Source organism: Furipterus horrens, unplaced genomic scaffold (genome assembly GCF_987537825.1).
Source record: "Furipterus horrens unplaced genomic scaffold, mFurHor1.1.pri manual_scaffold_12, whole genome shotgun sequence".
NCBI classification, from domain to species: Eukaryota; Metazoa; Chordata; class Mammalia; order Chiroptera; family Furipteridae; genus Furipterus; species Furipterus horrens.
This window is the reverse complement of record NW_028327182.1, coordinates 96831118-96853122: the sequence shown is the minus strand read 5'-3', so window position 1 is coordinate 96853122 and position 22005 is coordinate 96831118. Positions and strand designations below refer to the sequence as shown.

Sequence of the window (22005 nt, the reverse complement as noted above, 5' to 3'; positions counted from 1 at the left end):
TGCGTGCGCGCTGGCACACTGCCTGGAGGCCTCTCTCCCCGAGTTCTTGAGGAGGATGCAGTGGTCTTGGGGCCTCTCCTGCCAGAAACCCCGTCCCCTCGGGCTGGCTGTGGTGTTTCCAGGTCAGTACCTCCCTCTGCAGCCAGGGGGGCTTCCTGGAGGGAACGGCCCCCTCCTGGCCACACAGGTGCCTCCGGGTCATTGTGGGAGAGCTTGAGCGGAACTAACAGGCCTACTCGCCAGAAAGCTCTACAGTGACGCATCCTTTGGAGGTTCATGGGGAGTCAGGTAAGAGAGACGCGAGGCAACCCTCAGTTCCCCAGAGAGAAGAGTGCACGGAGGGGCCCACCCCTTGTCTAGGAGGAACTGTGCTCCCATCCCGGCCAGGCAGACGTGGGTGGCTGTGTGAGTCCCCTTTCTCCGTGAAGAAATACGACCACACGCTGACATGGTCAAAGCCATGCTTCACACTTCTGAATGGCCATTTCCAGCTCTGCTGGGCAAAGCAACAGAGTCTTGGGATGTAAAGGGACCCTCAGGGTCACGTGCTACAGGGCCTCGTGCGAGGGTCAAATCCTGCCTCTCCTTCAACACGCCTGGTCTTGGGGAACCCGCTGCTGCCGAAGGGACCCCGTTCCATGTCGGCTGCAGCGATTACTAGCTTGCTCTTCTCCACATCGTCCCCAAACCTGCTTCCCTGAAGCTCGTCTCATTGTTGCCCCTCTTGGTCCCTGGTTCTCAAAACCCTTCCCCTCTCCCCCCTTCTCTCCCTCTTTCTTCTTTCCTGTTAATTGACTGTGTCCTCTTTATGTTTTGACTGAACTCTTTGCAGCTTGACCGAGGTGTAAGCTACTAAAACTGTGTGTCATGGCGACGTCATGCCAGCACGAGGTGACGCACATCCCTCCCACCTCAGGGACACACTCATCGCCTCTCATCTTTTCCTTCCTTTCCGTTTTCTGACTTTGAACACACGTCTCAGACTTGTCTCAAGTGGCTCAGCCTTGCAGAGGTGGCCTTACAGACACGGCCTGGGACCCCTGCAGAGCAGCCCGGCGGCCCCCTGCGGGGGGAGCCGTGGCCGTCACCGGTGGTTCTGAGAGCCACTGGCCTAGAGGAAGCCGGTTCCCTAGCGGTGGTGACAGTCACCGGGCTGGGAGACACAGACCTCGCCTGGTGGCTGCTTCCCGGCTGTGCTCCTCGGGGTCCCTCCCTGCAGCAATGCAGTGATGGCAATGAAGCGAAATGGGCCGCTTGTCTGGCTCCTTCGCCACGCTCTCCCATGACAGGGACCACGCCCAGTGCCAGGCACCACGCCTGAACATTCAGTTCCGTGACTCACCGTGACTCCTGGCTGTCAGCTGCTGGGGCGGATGGGTGCCAGGGAGCCCGGGCGGGCCAGGTGGGCCCCTCCCAGGGACAGCCCCCCCACCCGCTCACCTGCTCTGTCTCACCGTGGGAATGGCCTCCCTGGAGCCTCGCTGCCCACCCCCCTACCCCCACCCCCAGCCAGTTCTCCCAGGGACTCTGGCTTCTGTCCTGTCTTGTTCACGTGGAGGGAAGAGACGTGAGTTTTGTGAAAGGAACGGGACAGCAGCTCCTCATTAAAGGCAGAAGGATGCCGAAGCGCTGTGATGGCAGAACACTTCCTTCCGGGATGCCGTCAGCTCTACGGGTCCTGCCTCCGGGGGCCGGCACACACCCAGGACCCGAGGGGGACCTCGCTGCAAGCCAGTCCTCCCCGCCCTGCCCTGCCCCCAGTCCTGAGCCCTCCCCACACCCTGCGAGGCCTGGTCTAAGTCATCCTTCCCGACAGCACCCACCCCCCGGGCTTGCCCGTAACTTCCTTCCTTCATTCCTTCATCCCTCCCTCCTTTCCTTCCACAGACCTGCGGGACACATGGCGCTAAACATTCAAGAGCAAGTGATGCCCATGACACAGGCTCTGGGCCGCGAAGGAGGCAGGGGACAGACGAGGGGACAGCAAGCGCAGGGCAGGTGCCAGACACGAGGCGCAGCCACACAGGCGGCCGGTGAGGGGGCACAGGAGAGGTGCTGAGGGCACACGGGGCCTCCGGCCTCCTGGGACGGGACAGCTGAGGCCTGAGGGCTGAGCCGAGTGACAGGCTCTGTGGTGTCCTGGGCCCGGGAAGCAGCACCGTGAGCAGAGGCACCGAAGCCGGCTGCTCGGTGCCGAGGACCAGACGGTTGCCGCCGGGGCTTCCCCAGGAGCGTGGTGGGAGGGGCCTCGGAGACCACGTCCCATGTCAGGGAGGCAGGGCGCACCGTGGGACAAGGGGCAGCCTCTGTGAGTTTGGGGCGGCGGGTGCTGGTCGGTGGCCTTCAGAACGTCTGGTGTGACCGCAGGCAGCGAGGCTGGGTTGCCACTGTCCCGGGCCAGCCGGCCTCGGCCCCGGCCTCTCTGTTCTGCCCTCGGATCCCAGCCTGGTGAGGCTGCCAGCTCGCTCTCAGCAGACCCCGCACCCCCCACGCCCCCCCTGGTTCTCACTCATACGGCCCACCTGCTCCGGGCACCAGCTACCCACTCGCTGTGCGAAGCGCCATCTGCGGGGACATAGGACCGTCCCCCGCTGCATCAGGCCTCTCATTTGCTGCCACCTCCTGTGCCCTGCAGACCTGACTCAGGCCAGGCCCGCGGACGCCCTGCCCACGGCCTTCCGGGAGGTCTGGTTCCCGGGCCTGACCCTCCCCTTCTGCTGCCCTGCGCACCTGCCACGGCCCAGGACCCGAGAAGGCCGCGGTCACGGTCTCTGTGGCTGGCGTGAGCCAGGGCTTCTGTGTCTCCAGTCCCTGTCAGGGCTTCAAAGCCCTCCCTGATGTCCTCGCAGGAGGGCTGCCGCCTGCTCAGGCTGACAGGGGACAGGGACGCAGGTGTAGATGGGAATCCCGACCGGCAGGTGCTCCCACACCTGAGGCGCGGGCAGAGGTGGGGGCCCACATCCTCAGGCACCCGTCCGAGCCTGCCTGCCTCCCGCCCCTGCTGGGGACACTGGTCCTCCATCTCCGAGGGCCACTCCGCCTTAGGCCGAGACAGCAGCATGGAGCTGCCCTCCTGGAGCTGAGCGGTCTGGGCAGACTTCCTGCCGTCTCTAGAGCCCAGATGCTGGAACACTCCCCGCTACTGACCAGGCGCGTCACGGGAAAAGCACCCTGTGGTCCGTGACTTCCCCTGGCACGGTCACTCATGAAGTGCAGGGAGCCACTGGGACATTGTGCAAATACTGCTTCCTCGTTATTCTGGGGGGGTGGGGGTGCGGGCTGCTCTGGGGCCCGCCCTGGACTCGCTACGTGACGGCAGGTGAGCCTCTGAAATTAAAATCGGCGTGCTGAAAGCCTCCTGGGGGTCTGAGCAGAGCCCCCCCCCCCCCCCAGCTGGGCAGCTCTGGGTCCCGTGTGCCTTAGGCGTCCCGTGCGTGATGCGGGCACCCGTGCCTGCGCCGTAGATGCGCCGAGGCGGACGCTGGGGTGGAGGAAGGCTCCGTGACACCAGGGGGAGGGGCGGTCCTGCGGGCGAACCTTGAGAATGTCCCTGGTCCCTTGGGGTTGAGCACCAGGATTCCTGCCGAGCCGGATGCCCTGGGGGGCCAGCAAGCCCTCACTGGCCCGCATGCGGGGCAGCTACGCCCTCCGTGAATTCTTGGACTGGACTGAGCCAGGCCGGGCAGGCTCCCTGCAGGGGAGACACGTGACCGGTGGGAGAACCTGCAGGCAAGGCGCCACACACTTGGTGCTGGCGTCCCCGGGGGAGGAGACCGGGCACCCAGCCCTGCTGAGGATGGTGGGGACGGCGGACACACCGCCCTGGGTCCCGAGTCCGGAGTCCGGCGGGTGCCCCCAGGGCCAGGGGTTCTCTGGCCTTGCAGGGGCGGCGCTTTCCTCAGCTGCTGCACGCAGCATGGCCGTGAGGGGACGTGTTTCTGGGGAGGTGGCCTCTTGTGTTCCGTGGAGGCTTCTGAAGACCAACGGAGGAAGTTTCTGGGTTGAGCTATGGCAACGTGCCCACGACCTCCCAGAAAAACGATTTTAAGGATTTTCTTGTTTGCTTTGTTGAAAACCCATCCCAGACTTTTATCTTTTTTAATTTTATTTTTAAATTTAAGTGGAGTGGGTACACACTCTTATATTGTTATATTGTTTTCAGGTGCACGGCATGGTGATTTGATTTTTTATACCTTACAGAGTGATCGCCTACAAATTCTAGGAACCCTCTGTCATGGTGCAAACCTATGACATTGTTATTGACTCTCCTGCACCCCCCCCCCCCGCCCCTTTCCTCCTGGCAGTGACTCCTCTGGTCCCTGTGGGTATTTATCCAGAGAAGACAGGAACACTAACTGAAAAAGACACGTGCGCCCCTCTGTGCGCTGCAGTTAGAGCAGCCAGGCCTGGAAGCAGCTTCAGGGCCCCTGCACAGAGGGGTGGATAAGGGGTTTATTTATAAAAAGTTCTGTATTGGTTCCTACGCGTTTAAACTTCAGTCACCTTCAAAGTCCTCTCCACCTGACGCCCTGCGCCCATCGAGATGGCTTTTCCACGGCTCACGACAGCTCTTGAACACGTGGATTTCGGTGCCTGTTAGTGCTTCTGCCCCTTCTTGTTTCGCGTCTTCCACATCAGCAACACGTTTCCTCGTGAGGACTTTTTTTCACCCAAGGAAACAAACAAACAAACGAAATAAACCACTTGGGCTGAGATCAGGTGACTAGGGAGGGGAGGGTCCGGGCGCCGGGACAGTTTTGGTCACTCAGCGCGGTGTGGGCAGGGGCGCCCGTAAATCACCCGCCCTGAAAAGGGCGAACGTGTTGAAAGAATCTTAGAAAACCCCCAAAACCCACAGAAGCTGAGCGCAGCCTCTGGCAAGTCCACCAGCTGGTGCACGGATACCATCGGTTCCTAGTGCACCCGCCTAGCGGGTAATCCCACTTTTGGGGTCCCCCTCGTATGTACAATAGGGCGTCTTCGGCCTGACACCGCCCCCCCGCCCCCCGCAGGTGAGGGCGCCGGCGCTGGGCCCCGGGGTGTCCATAGCGCAGAGGTCAGCAGGGGAGGGCGCAGGCAGGCTCGGCCTCCAGCATGCGCAGCTCCGTGGCTGGCCTGGCCGGTCTCCGCCGTAGGAAGAGACGCGCAGGGACGCTTTGGTCCATAGCCTGTCCCCGCGGCCGGCGGTGGCTTCAGTTCTCTCCGCGCGCCTGGAGCGGGCCTCCGGCCGGCAGGGGGGCGGGGCGCGGTGAGTGGGGCCCTGCGCCCCCTTCCGTCGCAGCCCGACTCGCGCTCCCCGCGGCTGCTTCCCTTGTCCTTTATTTCTAAGTCGCCCGTGACCTGCAGTATTGGAGGGGCCCCGGGCGCACAGCCAGTGATCACGCCTCCGCATCCTCTGCAGGGAGGCTCCTCCGATTTTCCCCGCGGCCACCTGCCACCCTGCGGAGGTGGTACGCGACTGCCGGCTCCGTCCCCTGTGCTGTACCGCGCAGCCCCCTGACTGTCCTGTGACCCCCAGCCCGTGCTTCCCCATGCCCCGCCCCGCCCCCCTTTTCTCTCCTTCGCCCCTGGACCCGCTTCCTGAGTCCCAGCCGAGCCGCGGCGGCATCGGCGGCGGCGCGCGCCCTCTGCTGGTCACCGCGGGCACCGGGGCCGCCTGCGGCCAAGGTCGTTCCCAGGCGTTTGGAGGCGCAGAAGAGCGGTTCTCAACCTGGGGGTCGGGACCCCTTTGGGGGTCGAAGGACCCTTTCTCAGGGGTCGCCTAAGACCACCGGAAAACACATATATAATGACATATTGTTTTGGTGATTAATCACTATGCTTTAATTATGTTCAATTTGTAACAATGAAAATACATCCTGCCTATCAGATATTTACATTACGAGTCATAACAGTAGCACAATTACAGTTAGGAAGTAGCAACGAAAATAACTTTATGGCTGGGGGTCCCCACCACATGAGGAACTGTATTGAAGGGTCGCGGCACTAGGAAGGTTGAGAACCGCTGTCTTAGAACATTCCAGGGCTCCCGGGGGACCTGCCCAATGCGACGCCTTTAAAAGTGGGGAAACGGAGGCTGGGCGATGAGTGGCGTGTTCCCCATCGCAGAGCGGCGGCGCGAATCCCTGCGTCCAGGCCTCGGGGGCGCCTTTCCGCGGGGTGGACTGGAGGCTCAGATCCACCGGAACGCGCAGCTGAGGACATCTGGACACCCCCCCACCCCTCCGCCATTCCCATCCCCCAACCCCCCGCCCCCGCCCGGCCTCAGCCAGCGTCCTGGTGCCCGAGGGCACTGGGGGGGCTCATCCCACCGCGTCTGCCTGGTGGTAGAAACATCACCGTGAGGCCAGACCAGGCCCAGTGGCGCTGGAAAGCGTTTGCGTTGGGAAAAGGTTACCAGTGCCGTTTGGATTCGTGTGCAAACCCCTGCCGCGGGCCCGGGGCTCTGCCCCCTGGGGTCCCCCAGGCTGTCACCTGACGTCGCCTGGAGGAGCCCCCACCGAGGGTCACTGGATGAAGTCCTGAGCCTGCGCCCGCTGCCTGGCGAGCTGTGAGGGGGTCTCACTCATCTGCATCAGCCCCTCATTTCGGTTTGGAGGGAAAGGAGGCCGAGGGAAGGGCCTGGCTGGCCGCCGGCGGGTGCGCCCCGGGACACGTGGCGGGAGCAGTTTCCCAGCGTCGTGGCGCTGCCACCCCCACCCCCACCCTCGCGCCCGCCCCAGGTTTTGTTTTTCACCCCGTGGCGGACAGGTGTGGCGGACGTGGAGTGACGGTACCCGTGGCCGAGTCTGTGTCTGCCTGTCCTGACAGGGTGTGCGTTTCACTGGGGGGCAGAAGCTCCCACTGGGTCACGGCAGCAGGTCTGCAGCGGGTCCTCTGCCCTCCGAGAGGGTGGCCCCAGCTAGGGGAGGCTCCGCTCCGCGAAAACTAACGGGCTCGTCTGGTGCCTTCAGACGATCAAAACCAGAGCGAGGTCAGAGGAGCCCGGGGAGAGGCCCCGGACGTTACTCCCACCGCGCGCGGAAGCTGAGCTGGGCATCAGCCCGCAGGCCAGGACACGTGTGCCCGGGACTCTGGACGTCAGCTCAGCTTCTTCACGAGCCCCGGGTTCCGGCATCGCACTGAAGTACGAAGCAAGGTGTCTTCTCAAGCTGTTAGGGTAGGAAAAGCGGGGCACATGGCCTTGTACAGCAGCACACTTGCTCTATTACCTTTTTACTTTTCTTACCTGAAATCAATGTTCAGTACTCTTGGGGTGACCGGCTCAAAGGGTGGTATTAAGAATGTGTTTGAGCGGGATCCAGAGGAAAGCAAAGTTGGGGGGGGGGGTTGGAAAGCTCAAGACGTCTCATGGACGGGGGCTCTGCCTCGCTTTAATTGTTCAGAGGTGTGCTCCTTAGAGGTAGCGCGGAACAACGAGCACCTGACCCGGGAGGTTTGCCAAGGGTCCCATGTAGGAATTGCTAACCCGGGCAGTGTGCTTAACCTTCCTACTTCCATTTTCCTTCCATCCCTGCCATGGACCGTTGTCTCAATCAAGTGGAATTACTAAAAGTAAATGTTTGAAAACAATCAAATCCTATGAACATGTGACCTACTGGGGTCATTACCGGAGGAGGAGGCCGGGGAGGGAGGCAGAGCTCCCTGGGGTCTGGGAACGGGGAAAATGAGGCTGCTGTTGGGCTGGATGAGGTGTCACTCAGTGGACAAGGTGCAAGGAGGTTGGCTGTAGTTCTGTCCCTCTGAAGGTGACATAGGTTAGCCTTGGTTTCAAGTTCACACTCATCTGTGGGTAGGTAAGAGACACTCTCTGGACCACGGAAAGGAAGTAGAATATTACAAAATTCTGAGACTTTTCAAAAAAACAAAAACAAACAAACAAACAAAAAAAACCCGAAAACTGAAAAAGCAAAGTAAGCAAGCTTTTAGGAAAATTCTTTCATTAGGCCTTCACTCTTGGTACTGGATTCAATCAACAAAGGTTTACTGAGCACCTACTACAAGCTACACATTCTTCTAAGCCCTTGGGGTACTTGAAGAGTCTGGCTGCTTCCGGAAGCCTTCGTTTCAGGCCTCAGCTCCGTCTTCCAACACTGCTGATATGCAGCACCTGTTCCAAGGATCGGAGCAGATGTCAGCTTTTTTCTCACCAGAATGGCAGGCAAAAAGCCTGCAGGTCCCATGCTGCAAAAGGCAGATAGTATTTCGGATTCCAGGTGGCACATCCCTGTTGGTACAAGAGAACAGAGTTGGCGTTTCCTTTGTACAGGGAATCAGGTGGAGCCCAGCCCGCAGCCCAACTCCAGGGGCTGACTGGTTCTTACAACGTTAACTTTCTCTGGACAAGTGCCAGGGTAGCTGGGCTTTGGTCCCCCAGCTCTGGAATGGGAGCAGTGACCTACGTTATTACAGGCTCGCCAGCTTCATGGGGCCAGACATGAGTGAACGCATTGGGGAAGGCAGGGAGAGTTTGGGGGAACAGTGGAATAATGGAAGGGTGGGTCTCGGTCCCCAGGAAAACTGGAAATAGTTCTGATCCTCAGCTTGCGGCTCAATTTTTAGTTTTATGTCCTCCAGTGAAAAGCCTCAGATAAAACCTCTCTCCTCATCATAACTTGAGGACATGTAGGTCAGACACAGGCACCTTATGTTCCCACTAGGAAAACATTTTATATTTGTCACAAGAAAAAACTTACAGCTATGTGAAGTGATGGATGTTAACTAGACTTATGTGACAAATATTTTGTAATACACACAGATGTCAAATCATTACGGTGCACACCTGAAACTAATATAATGTTATATGTCAATTATACATGAATTAAAAATAAATTTGCCATTTGGGAATGAGAATTGGAAGCAAGTTCTTATGTCAGGTCTGCAAATGCCAACTGTGGTGACTACAAAGAGCAAAACAGAAGAGCCACCAAACACCCACAGTGCTGGTCTTGCGTGATTTTAACAACCTTGCACAATATCTCAGCAACAGATGAGGCCCACGTCTGGTCCTGCATCTTTGCCGCTCTGCCGAGGCTTGGCGGGGACAGGGAGGTGAAGGGACAGCCCACCTCTAATGCAGGGACAGGGCAGCCAGCCTAGTGGTCTGGACACGTGGAGTCCGGGCTTCCTTGTCCCGGTAACGAGTGATTTCCCCTGGGACAATGCATTGCACTGGCCACGCCCCCGTTTCCTCGTCTGTCAGATGGGCTCCATGTGACTAACTACCGGGACTGTCATTGCCAATGGCCCAGCAAAGCGCTTCCCGGGGGGCAGGCTCCTTCCCTCCAGAGTGTGGAGCTGCCACAGAAGGTCCCAGTCCCTTTCAGCTCTGACATCCCAGGGACTGACATCGCCTTTTAAAGACGTCTCACGCTGCATGATGCTTTGTATTTGTACTAGAGTACAGTCGCCTCTTCGTGTTTGCTATGACCCCGATAATTCGTGGGGGACTTGAAAACGCCCACGGCTGAGCCCCAGCGGGTCCAGCTGCAGCCCGGCAACACCCAGACACCCCGCAGCCCCGCACGGACACACGTGCGTGAATTCCTGCACCACCTCCCTCGGCTGGTGGCGGCTTCCACACTGGCCGGGACGTGGTTACCTGAGTTCATTGGGACCAAACAGTGGAGAACAGCGAGAAGGAAGAGGACCCTCGTTGTCCAGAGTCCCTCGTCCTGGGCAGGAGAGCAGGTCTGATGACCGGTGCAACGGAGCGGAGAGCAGGCAGCACAAAAAGGGGACATTTATGCCGTTTGGGGGACACTAATCAGGAGTGAGCACGCTTGTCTGGCCTACTGAGTAAGGCCGTGGGCAGAAGCTTCTGCGGACTCTTCTGCCTAAAAATAGGCAGCGTCTCTGTGCCGGGGAGCAGGGCCTGCCCCGTAACCCGGTGAACGGAGGCTGAGGCGGAAGAGGAGCCAGCAGCCGTGAGCAATGGCTGAGCCCCAGGTTCTGCGCCAGGTGACAGACACACAGATGTGCAGAGACGTCCTCTCTGCCTTCAAGGAGCTAACCACACGGATGCACTCTCCCATGCCCCCCCAGCAGACAGAGGCCCACGTGCACCGAGAGGCAGGATCAAGACCATCTATCGGGGCATCTGCCTCACAGCCGGCAATAGAATAGGCGTGTGTCCCAGCCGGGAGAGCGGTGGGACAATAACGTCCCCACACAGCAACGGCTACAGAACTCCACCTTGGACGTGCCTCACAGACATCCTCCATTTTAAAGAAAAGGGAAAAAGCTAGATGAGATGTACAATACTATTTTTAGACTTTGGCCAATCGAATCTATGTAGTAAAAGTCAGAAAGTTGTCTGTTCAGTGGGAGAGGGTAGACTCTTCTCTCATTCGACCAAGTTTCCTGGGGGTGACCCCTGGGGGTGGCAACGCAGTGGGAGACGAGAGGGTTGTGTGGGCCTGCACTGGGGAGAACTCCACAGGGCCGTGGGGGGCAGGATGGGGTCCCCCTAAGAAGGGAATGCAAGGCAGGTCTTCACAAGGGTCTGGCATCAGAACAGGGTTTGGGAGGACAGCCTTATGTAGGTCTCTTCATGGCTGATGCTCAGGTGCCCAGCTGATGTAGCTACTTATTTTCCCAACTTGACCTGAGACCCGGCACCCTTCGGTTCACTTCCCCTGTCGTCCCCATCTCAGAAGGGAAAGCCAGCTCTCCTTCCTGCCCTGTCCCCAGGCCTTCCCGGTGGCTGTCACCAGTTTCTTCCCAGGCCTTCCGGAGGCTGTCTCTCGATCCATAAGCATAGAGGATTCGGTACCCCCGTTTTTATAAACGGTAACAGACTGTATCTATTATTCTGGACTTGTCCTGGTTTAGTTGAAATGTCTGGAGACTTTTTGAAGTAGGTGCGCGGAGCACTTCCTCATTCTTCACTGCGGCTGCAGGCGGTCCCCACCTTGTCTGGCCAGTCCATGACACTCACCTAGACTTTGGATGATGACAAAGAGAGGCCAGGTGCGGCCCAGGCTTCTGCAGGGGAGAAGGGCGCAGGGCAGCCGGGCCTGCCAGAAGAGGTGAGGGCCAGGCCTTTGTTTTTTAAATTACAGATTAAGATTAGGAAAGGCTAAGCAAGGATGGTAGGTCCTAAGAAAGAATACCCGGATTCACTGGCCTTTCTCTACCTTGTTAAAAAAAAAAAAAAAATGGAGATAGGACTTGTGAGGAAGTGATTTGGGACCTAAAAGTCACTTTTCTGTCTTGGGCAATTGGAAGGTCACCCTATAGGTAACTGTGGGTTAAGTAATTCTAAAATAGATATCAAGATGCGTGTGCATGTATGAGAGTCAAACAGTAACTGATAAATCTGTTAGAATCTAGAATTCTTTTCCTAGGGAGGGTTTGTTCTCAATACATCTCTGAAACCTCCCAATGTGAAAAGGGCACAAGATTCAGCCCTTGAAAAACTGGCTTCCACACCAAGATCACATCCTAAGTTCAAGTGTTCCAATGAATAATTATAATTATAATTCTGCATGTTCCTCTCTGGATGGAGAAGGCATAGCTATAAGAAACAAGACTTATTGCTTGATAAAAATACTACAATGTATATATCCACACGTAGGAGCCATTTGAAAAAAAGTCACTTTGGTGGGAGACCATAAAAACGGGGGTTTTATATTTTGTATTCATTCTCGCTATTTATATTGATTTAGAAAAGAGCTAAGGTATTTTTTTTTTCTAGCAGTTAAAGCCCCTGCTCAAATGTTGTGAAACAATAGTTTATAAATTGGTTTCTGGAGTTTGGAAATGTTTTAAGCTATGTTGGAAAATCAGCTCATTTGGGGGGAAAATAAGCTAATACTATCAGGATTTATCACCCACAAATTTCATACATGAATGTATTTCCAAGTCACAGACTTGAAAGACAGCTGCTAAGGAGGTCTGGCACCAGCAGCTCTGGAGACTCAGGCATGCCATTGCGAAGGAAGACAAACTAGAAAATCAAGCCCATTGGGCAATCTCATTAACCTGGCCATAGGTTCATAAGTTCCTATAATTACAGGGTTGAAAGAGCTAAAGCTCAATTTGTTCCAATACAGAAGGTAATTATTCTGATGTGCATTGTCTTCATTATAAAAGAAGACAAAATAAGGAGAGATAAAAGATACACCTGGGCTTGCAAACATTTGACAGTAGCAAAACATCTATGTTGAGTAACAGAAAATCTTGATGCAATTCCGCGATTATTAGACAAGCAACCAATTAAAAAATAAAAGGAGCAAAGGACTTGAATAGACATTTCTTCAGAGAAGAAATGCAGATGGCCAGCAAACACGTAAAACAAATGCTCAACATCAATAGTTCTTAGGGACATGCAACGAAATCCGCGGAGATGCCAGCTCGTGGGCACTAGGACGGCCATAAACAGCAGCGACAGCAGCAGAATGGAGAACAGCAGGTGTGTGGGGATGTGCAGAAACGGGACCCTCCTCCATCGCCGGCGGGAACGGCAAACGGTGCAGCCACTACAGAAGAGTTGGCTGCTTCCTTAGTAAGTTAAACATAGAGTTAGTGTGTGAGCTAGCGAATATCTATAAATATATGTAGATATCCATCTATGATGAAAACAGTACTCAAATAAAAACCGGCACACGAACGTTCACAGCACCGTTCACAACGGCCAAACCGCGGGACTAACCCACGGGCCCAGGAGCTGGCGAGTGAATGAACGACTGTGGTCCGGGCACACGAGGGAGCATTACTCAGTAATAATAAGGAACGAAGTGCTGATACACGCTCTCAGATGAACGGACCTCGAAAACATTCTGTGAAGCGAAATGGGCAGAATGGCAACTCTATAAGGACAGAGAATGGATTCATGGTCGCCAACGGCTGGGGAGAGGGTGGACAGGGCATGTCTGATGACTGGGTGTTTCCTTTCGGGGTGATAAAATGTTCCGGAACGAGGTAATGGTGGGGGTTGCCCAACACTGTGAAGGTATGCAATGCCGCTGACTTGTACACTCTTAAATGGCTGGGATGGTAGATTTTGTATCATGTGCGCGTATATTTAACTACAACTAGAAAAATAAACCCTTGCGGACTGTTGATAGCATATACTATCAGAACAGAGAGGAGTTGTTAATGATTGTGCTGTTACAATTTCCTTCATTTTAAGAAACTGACTTGCAGAAAACACAGGACCCAGACCTTTGAACACCTGCCAGGTGTTTCTAAGGTAATGAGTTGTAATGCTGTGTAGACACACACATGCGTGTACAAACTACCCACCGCCATAGAAAATACAATACCCTCTGCTGTTATTTCTGAAATCCAAGATAAAACGTTTTCCCCTTTTTGTCTATAGGTGGCAGTCAAAGCATGATCCTTACTGAACTTGGGGCAAAGGCCTCCCTGAGGCAATTATTTAAAAATCCATGAAGAGAAAAGGACTGGGTGTGAGCCACATTTCTGAACAAAATAAAAACTATTTCACTAATCTTATAAAATATCAAAACCAATGCAACAGTTTCTAAAATCTTAATACATTCGGTAGACTTCCTGGCCAGATTCTTCATCTCTCTTAGGGTTGAACTCTCCCACTGCAGAATAAAGGATGGTGATTTTAGGCCCCATAGAGTCCAAACGTTATGGGGTTCTTTGATTCCATCTATAGAATATATTAATAGTAATAAATAATAATGAAATTGACATATAATGGAGCTTCCAGAGATACTTCTCTTGGAAAAAGACCATTGTGATTAACTGGTACTGTGGGTTCAAGAATGGTGTGGATTTCCGTGATATTTCTGAATTTTTCATTTGGCCTCTGGGGACCACGAGGCAATGACTTAGAGGTCAGATGATCAGGATCAAATAGGAAAATCTTTATTTGCTTTTTATAGAATCCATTAATCATAATGTCTTGCTTTTGTGCCTTTTTTATAGTTGAAAATTAACATTTGCAAGTTTTGTCTCTTCTTCAGCAACTCCAAAGTCTAAGCAGGTCAGTTATCATTCCAGTTTTAACAGTTAAGAGACAGAGCACAGGGAGGTAGCTTCCAGGCATCCTATGGCCTCGCTTGCAGCAGGGGGCTTTTGCCTCCGTGTAGTTGGTCATAATTTCAAATCTACCTTCTTTTCTATGTACGAATCATCCATGGCCATGACTTTGTCACTTAGGCCATTGCTGAGCTCAGAGATGTTTAATACTAATAGCAGAACACCTGGAAACTCCTTGGCAAGAGAAACTCTACCAAGTGGGTTGACATCAACATTCTACATGTCATTAAGGTCATGATACACCATCACTATAAAAGGCTACATGGAAGGACAGCCCTCCTCACCACCCCACTCTTAACAAGCTCAGTCCAGTCCTGTTTCTATTGCTTTGGGGCCTAAGAAAAGAATTCTCATTTGTTAAAAACACCAGACATTTCACTGGCCATTGATGTTCCCCTGGGTTTCCTTACCTGCGTAAGAGAAACAATAAGAGTTGCCTGGGGAAATTGGGGGGTGGGCCATGAATTTGGTAAGTGGCATCCTGAGCACCACGCTTGCAATAAGGTGTATTTGGTAGATGGTAGTCAGCTGTTGGAGACAGCGTGGTGAACCGGAGCCTCACTCCAGTCTCCTGAAAGATGATGGCTTTCTTCTGACATCCCAGACACAAAGCACTGGGGCATCCATGCTCCAAACCCCTGGGGCGTTCTGCGGCCCAGGGGGGAGGGGGTCTTGCCTGCTTTCTGTTAGGGTCTGTTGGGAGGCCTCCAGCCTGTGCTGTTGCTGTGCAGGGCTTGCTTTCTTTCTTTTTAAAAGTATATTTTATTGATGATGCTGTTACAATTGTCACAATTTCTTTCCCCTTTGCTCCCCTCTGCCCAGTACCCGCCTTCCCTCCAGCAATCCCACCCCCCTTAGCTCATGCCCATGGGACATGCATGTAAGCTCTTTGGCTTCACCTTTTCCTATTACCCTGTCTATTCTGTACCTACCAATTATGCTTCTTAGTCCCTGCGCCATTTCCCCATTTCTCCCCCTCCCCTTCCCAGCTGATAACCCTCCAAATGATCCCCATACCTATGATTCTGTTCCTGTTCTGGTTTGCTTAGTTGGATTTTGTTTTTATTTTTTAGATTCAGTTGTTGATAGTTGTGAGTTTGTTGTCATTTTAATGTTCATAGTGTTGATCTTCTTTTTTTTAAATAGGTCCCTTTAACATTTCATATTATAAGGGCATGGTGATGATGAACTCTTTTAGCTTTACCTTGTCTGGGAAGCACTTTATCTGCCTTTCCATTCTAAATGATAGCTTTGCTGCATAGAGTAATCTTGGTTGCGAGTCCCTGCTTTTCATCACATTGAATACTTCTTTCCAGCCCCTTCTTGCCTGCAAAGTTTCTTTTGACAAATCAGCTGATAAGTCTTATAGGCACCCCTTTGTAGGTAACTCTGTTTTTCTCTTGCTGCTTTTAAGATTCTCTCTTTGTCTTGAAACTTTGGCATTTTAATGATGATGTGTCTTGGTGTGGTCCTCCTGGGTCTAGCTTGTTTGGGGCTCTCTGTGCTTCCTGGACTTGTATGTCTATTTCCTTTGCCAAATTTGGGAAATTTTCCTTTATTATTTTTTCACATAAGTATTATGTGAAATTACTAAGCCTCTCCTCATTTTTTTCAATTCTTGTTTTCTCATTCTGTACTGGTTGACTGTTTTCTCCTTCCTTATGCTCCAAATCATTGGTTTGAACCCTGGTTTTCTTCCCCTCACCATTCGTTTTGTGTGGATTTTCCTTCGTTTCATTTAGCATAGCCTTCACTTCTTCTCTTATGTGTTTGCCATACATAAGCATATCTGTCAAGCCTGTAAGCATCTTTATCACCAATGTTTTGAACTCTGCATCTGTTAGGTTGTCTATCTCCTCGTCTGTTAGGTTGGCTATCTCCTCGTCACTTAGTTCTCCCACTGGAACCTTGATCCGTTCCCCCTTTTCGGCCATACTTCTCTGTCTCCTCACCTGACAGGCTTCTGTGTGTGTTTCCCTCTGTGTCTTAAGTAGAGCTGTCACACCTGTTACATTGTAAGGGGCGAAGCCTTAGGTATTTGTCAGTACAGAGTGACCTGTTTCACCATGTTGTTGTACTGTGTGTTTGGGAGGGGTCTGAGAGGGCACAGTGTCCCTTGCTCAGCACTCGCCCCTTTTCCAGGCACTTCTCCCACTTTCATACGAGACTGGCACCTCTCTAGTTGTTGCCCTGACCGTCGTTCACAGAGTGGGTGGGTTTGCAAATGTTCTAGGACTGTGGGGGCCCTTTAAACAAACCAACTCCGCTGAGAGACCGGCAGTTTCTGCCTCCGCCCCAACCCCCACTGGTCTGCACAGTCAGAAGCAATGAGGCTTTACTATCCCCAGCGCTGGAATTGTGAGCTGCGCGGTCTAGCCTGGTACTGGGAGTGCTCCCCAGGTGTCCCACTTGACTTTTTAAAATGTGTGACTGTGCTTTCTGCTGGCCTGCCGCTGCCGCCACCACATTGGATCCTCTCTGTCCCAGCTCTGCCCCTCCTACCTGTCTGGATAAGTATTTTTTCTTTATATCTTTGTTTGTTCGACTTCCATGAGCTCGATTTCCTGGAACTTCTGGTTGTCTCTAGTTTTGAGGTAGTTGTGTTCCTTCTCAGTTGTGGAGGGAGATGCAGCGTGGCTGTCTCGGCCTCCATCCTGGCCAGAAGTGCCCAGGGTTTTCCTGAGCTTTCATCTCCAGGCTCAGCCTAACCGTTTCACTCAAGGAGCGCCTGGATGCAGGTAGGCCTGGGCTGGGACTCCGCACTCCTGCCATCCAGGGCATTCCGAGAAAATGTTCTGCTGTTCTCAAGCAACCGGTGAGCCTGAGAAGGTAAGCTCCACGCAGACAGGAATTGTGTGCGCTTGGTTCTGACTGCGTCTTTAGCTGCTAGAACAGTGCTTGTCTTATATAATAGGTGCCCACTCACATCTGCTGAATGAATCCATGTTTTCCAGCAGAGGCATACCTAAGATCAATATTGGAGTGTATGAAAAAATACTAAAAATATAAAGAGAAGGAAGTGTGACGGAGAGGACTGAGCAAAAGAGCTGAGCTGTGGGAAAGCTCCTGCAGGAATTAGGAAACGGTTCTGTCTCACGTATTTTAAATAAACCAGCATCTACTAATTAAGGGCAAGTGTATTAAGAGCTGTGCGCTTACACCCGGCAATCAGAATGCCTCACCATGGGTCTGGACGTGGCTTCCCCATGGCCGGGCTCGGTCCCAGTCCCTGAGGTCCTCATGTGGCTCTCTGACTCTAGGAATTGTCCTGGTCTGTCAAGAAAGAGACAAACAGTGTCTTAATAAACTCAGTCTCTCTTCATTTTTGTTCTTATTACAAAGGGACCCTTGGGTCCAATAAGATTGCTCCCTATGGCTCTTGCATTTCGGCCATCAACATGCCATCCAGACTGAGGAAGACCCGGAAACTTAGGGGCCACGTGAGCCACGGCCATGGCCGTATCGGCAAGCACAGGAAGCACCCGGGAGGCCGAGGTAATGCTGGCGGCTTGCATCATCACAGGATCAACTTCGACAAATATCACCCAGGCTACTTTGGGAAAGTTGGTATGAGGCATTTCCACTTAAAGAGGAACCAGAGCTTCTGCCCCACTGTCAACCTTGACAAACTGTGGCCCTTGGTCAGTGAGCAGACACGGGTAAATGCTGCGAAAAGCAAGACCGGAGTCACTCCCATCATTGATGTGGTGCGATCGGGCTACTACAAAGTTCTGGGGAAGGGAAAGCTCCCAAAGCAGCCTGTCATTGTGAAGGCCGAATTCTTCAGCAGAAGAGCCGAAGAGAAGATTAAAAGTGTTGGTGGGGCCTGTGTGCTGGTAGCTTGAAGCCACATGGAGGGGAGTTCATTAAATTTTCACAAGTGCTTTTGTCTTCTGGTCTGCGTGTAGGTTCTTTGGCACCTCTACCTGTGTCAGAAACCTGCCTGACAAGCTTAGGAGTTTAAGGTATAAAGACGGGGGGGCTCCTCTGCCAATCCCCCTGAGAAAGAGTGTGCAAGAGATAGCACCAACACTTAGAGGCCTTGGTCTATTACCTAACTTGAACTTTTCATTTATAAAGTGAAAATAATAGCTGTTGGGGTGTGTGTGTGTGTGTAGATAAATGTGAAATGGTTGAAAGGCCTGTTTGCATTGTGTACTCTGAATTAAATTGAGTGGAAGAAAAAAAAATAAAAGATTGCTCCCTATGACCCAAGAGGTAAGGGTCAGCCATTTCAGGGCAAGCCAAGCCTGCGGGAGTGACCACACCTGTGTGTTAAAGTCGTAGGAGCCAAATGGGGCTATGACTGACCGAGCCTGCCCACCCTGCCCTGCCCAAGCAGACCTTGGGCACCGAGGAGAAAACAGACTCTCTGATGACCAGGAGGCTTTGAGGGGGTGGATGAGTCAGAGGGATCAAAGCACCCCGAAGCCTCGGGGGTTCAGTGGGAGGCCAGGACACCGTGTGAGGATGGCGAACTTGGACGGCAGAAAGCAAGGTCATCGGGCAAGCAGTGACCAGCTCTGCAATGACCTGAAACCACCTGCTGCCTCAAAGGTCTCCTCCCACCAGGGGTACGACGGGTATCCATAAAGCTCAGGGTCCTGCACTTGTGGGCCAGAAACAACACAGTGTAACCGTAGCATCGCTGGCCCAGAACTGACCTGGGCAGCCCTCCAGGCTCGTCCAAGCAGAGCTGCCCAAATTACCACAGCATGGTAGAAAAAAATCAGTTGTTACCTGTTTCTTATGAACCCCAGAGCAGGTTCCAAAACCTCTCTGGGTACCATGGTTTAGTGTTGTATCATCTTACTGCCCAGGAAGTTCTTTCTTCTGTTAAACGTATGACTTCCTTGAGGCAACTTAACCCAGTGTAGAATGGCTTTCCCTGCCCTGCCACCGCCACCTGCCGGGGCTGCCGGGGCTGCGGCCACACTGGCCTCCTCCTGTTGCTGCTGCGTCAGTGCTTTCCCCTCCCTGGAATGCCACTGCCCCCCAGACACAGACTACAGAGGGCCACCCCTCACCTCCTTCAGGTCTTCACTCAACATCGGCCCTCTCGGTGAGACCTCCTCTAACTCCTGCCTCTGAAGTGCAGCCCCTGCAGACAGTGTGTATTCCCTGCCCTACCGTTTCCCCCATATTATGGACCACTTTCTAATATAGCGTCCATTTTACTTACCTATCTTACTTATCCTCTGTCTTCCCAATTCGAATATGAGCTACCTGGGGGTGGTGGATTTCATCCATTGCTGGCTCTCCTGTCTCTAGAACAGTCCTAGGAGCACTGTGCATGTTTACTGCATGTATGTGGAATGAATGTGTGAGTGAATGAATAAATGAGTGAATGAATGCATGAGCAAATTAATGAATGAGTGAATCAATGAATGAGTGAATGAATGAATGCATGTGTGAATGAGTGAACGAATGAATGAGTGAGTGAGTGAATGAATGAGTGAGTGAGTGAGTGAGTGAATGAATGAGCGAGTGAGTGAATGAGTGAGTGAATGAGTGAGTGAGTGAATGAGTGAACGAATGAATGAGTGAGTGAGTGAGTGAATGAATGAGTCAGTGAATGAGTGAGCGAGTGAATGAATGAGCGAGTGAGTGAATGAGTGAGTGAATGAGCGAGTGAGTGAATGAGTGAACGAATGAATGAGTGAGTGAGTGAGTGAATGAGTGAGTGAGTGAATGAGTGAGTGAGTGAGTGAATGAGTGAGCGAGTGAATGAATGAGCGAGTGAGTGAATGAGTGAATGAGTGAGTGAATGAGTGAGTGAGTGAGTGAGTGAATGAATGAATGAATGAGCGAGTGAGTGAATGAATGAATGAGTGAGTGAGTGAGTGAATGAATGAATGAGTGAGTGAATGAATGAGTGAGTGAGTGAGTGAATGAGTGAGTGAGTGAATGAGTGAGTGAGTGAGTGAATGAGTGAGTGAGTGAGTGAATGAATGAGCGAGTGAGTGAATGAGTGAATGAGTGAGTGAATGAGTGAGCGAGTGAATGAATGAGCGAGTGAGTGAATGAGTGAATGAGTGAGTGAGTGAGTGAATGAGTGAACGAGTGAATGAGTGAGTGAGTGAATGAATGAGTGAGTGAGTGAGTGAATGAATGAATGAGTGAGTGAGTGAATGAGTGAATGAGTGAATGAGTGAATGAGTGAGTGAGTGAATGAATGAGTGAGTGAGTGAGTGAATGAGTGAGTGAGTGAATGAATGAGCGAATGAATGAGTGAGTGAATGAACGAATGAATGAGTGAGTGAATGAACGAATGAATGAGTGAGTGAATGAACGAATGAATGAGTGAGTGAGTGAATGAATGAGTGAGTGAGTGAGTGAATGAACGAATGAATGAGTGGATGGGCGGTAACAGGGGCACCATCAGGGAGGCTGAAGCAGAACGTGACATTTCAGACGTGCTTCCCCAGGGAGGACTCTGGGTATCTGCAGCTCCTTCTCAGTCACCTCAACTCTGTGCTTTCTTTCAACCCCCCCTCACATTCACACTAACCCCCCACTTTGGCCTTCTACTTAATCACCATTTTAACCCTAATGCCAAAAAACGAAAGAAGACAAGCAGAAAACTTCCGTTAGTGAATTTTTGCTCCCATCACCTAGGAGACACTGACGTCCCCAAGCTTTGCATCCACGGCTGTGCTGCTGACGGAGGTGACGTGGGCCCAGGGTTCTCTGAAGCCCAGTCTCAGCTGGACGTGGCCGAGAAGACGCGGTCACAGACATTCTTCACGTGCCTCTGGTCTCTTCCATGTGGTCTCAGCCACCACCTGTGCCCTGGACTGGCTTCCAGCCACTGAGCTTTCTCCTCCTCGCCCGTCACAGCCCTGCGTCTGCTCAGGGGTCCTCGTCTTCTGTGCCTTACAGACACCTCAGCGTTCTTCACCATTGTCCCTCTCTCCCCAGAAACCTGTCCCTGGGTGAGAGGTAAATTACAGGACTTTTTCAAGATTTCAGTTTCCACCTGGAGGTGAGTGACTACAGCTCTTCTATTTCCTGTCTCCTCTTCTCTCCTGGAGCCCACGGGTGCACGCCTCAGGCCGTCAAACGCGATGCATCTGGAGCCGGTCTGGCCTTTTCCACGCTCCTCCGGCTCCTCTCGTGCCCCGTGCGGCCTCGGGGAACACAGTTCTTTCCCTCTTCTCTGTGACAGAGCCTGCAAGCAGTCCCTTCAGTTACACGCCCCCTTTGTTCCCTCTTCAAAGCCCTGACCTCCACTCAGCCCCCAATGGGTGTCCTCGGGCTCCACCCATCGCCCTCATCTCTTACCTGGTGCACCTGCCTCTAGCCTCAGGTGTCCCCAGGCTTGGGGAGGATAAACATTCTAAAGTGGGAGCTCTGCGGGTGTCACTGGCTGGGAGCAACGGACAACCTTCTCTTGTTTCCCGGTCTGAGGTGTTCGGCGTAATTCTCTCCTTGGACAGTTGCGCACAGTATCCCCACGCCTGCCTCACCGGATATTTGGAAATCGTCCCTCTCTTTGCATGTCTTTAGCAAACCGTTCTTCTTGTCTCCGGGCCTTTCCACAGACTCTCCCCTCCGCCTGGAAACGTCTGCCTCTCTCTCCCCCTCAACAAACTCCCAGTTATCGCCCCGAATCCCACTCAAGTATCTCCAAGACTCATTTCTCAACGCTCGCATACTTAGCTTCTGCACATACTGCCTCGGATGTACCCACGTCACAGAATACGCAGCATTTAATTGTTTTTATTTATTCAGTGTCCACCCACCCCCCCACATATTCATGCTCTCGATTTATTATATTTGTCAGTGCCTAGAACAAAGGCTGTCTGACACTCAAAAATACTTTTAACATAAAAGAACAAAATACTCGAATGCTTCCCTAGGACAGTTTATTACATCTACACCCGCAGCAAAAAGTGTGGTTTTGAAGATTTTTGTACATCTTGAACCCGGTTACTTTCTCTAAGATCATGTGAGCAAGATTATGCAGAGCCCGGTTTTGTCTTT

General features: G+C 52.8%; 1 protein-coding gene and 1 pseudogene across 1 annotated transcript; one reads left to right on the top strand and one right to left on the bottom strand.

The window, feature by feature from the left end:
• Nucleotides 1-8067: 8067 nt before the first annotated feature.
• On the bottom strand, nt 8068-10034 carry LOC149996633 (sperm-associated antigen 11A-like). Its single transcript, XM_090258244.1, has 3 exons — nt 10014-10034; nt 9602-9674; nt 8068-8228 (listed from the first exon to the last, which is right to left on the bottom strand). Exons 1-3 carry the CDS (start codon nt 10032-10034, stop codon nt 8068-8070), a joined length of 255 nt encoding a protein of 84 aa, XP_090114370.1.
• Nucleotides 10035-17401: 7367 nt separating this feature from the next.
• Nucleotides 17402-17943, top strand: LOC149996632 (large ribosomal subunit protein uL15 pseudogene; annotated as a pseudogene).
• Nucleotides 17944-22005: the final 4062 nt, after the last annotated feature.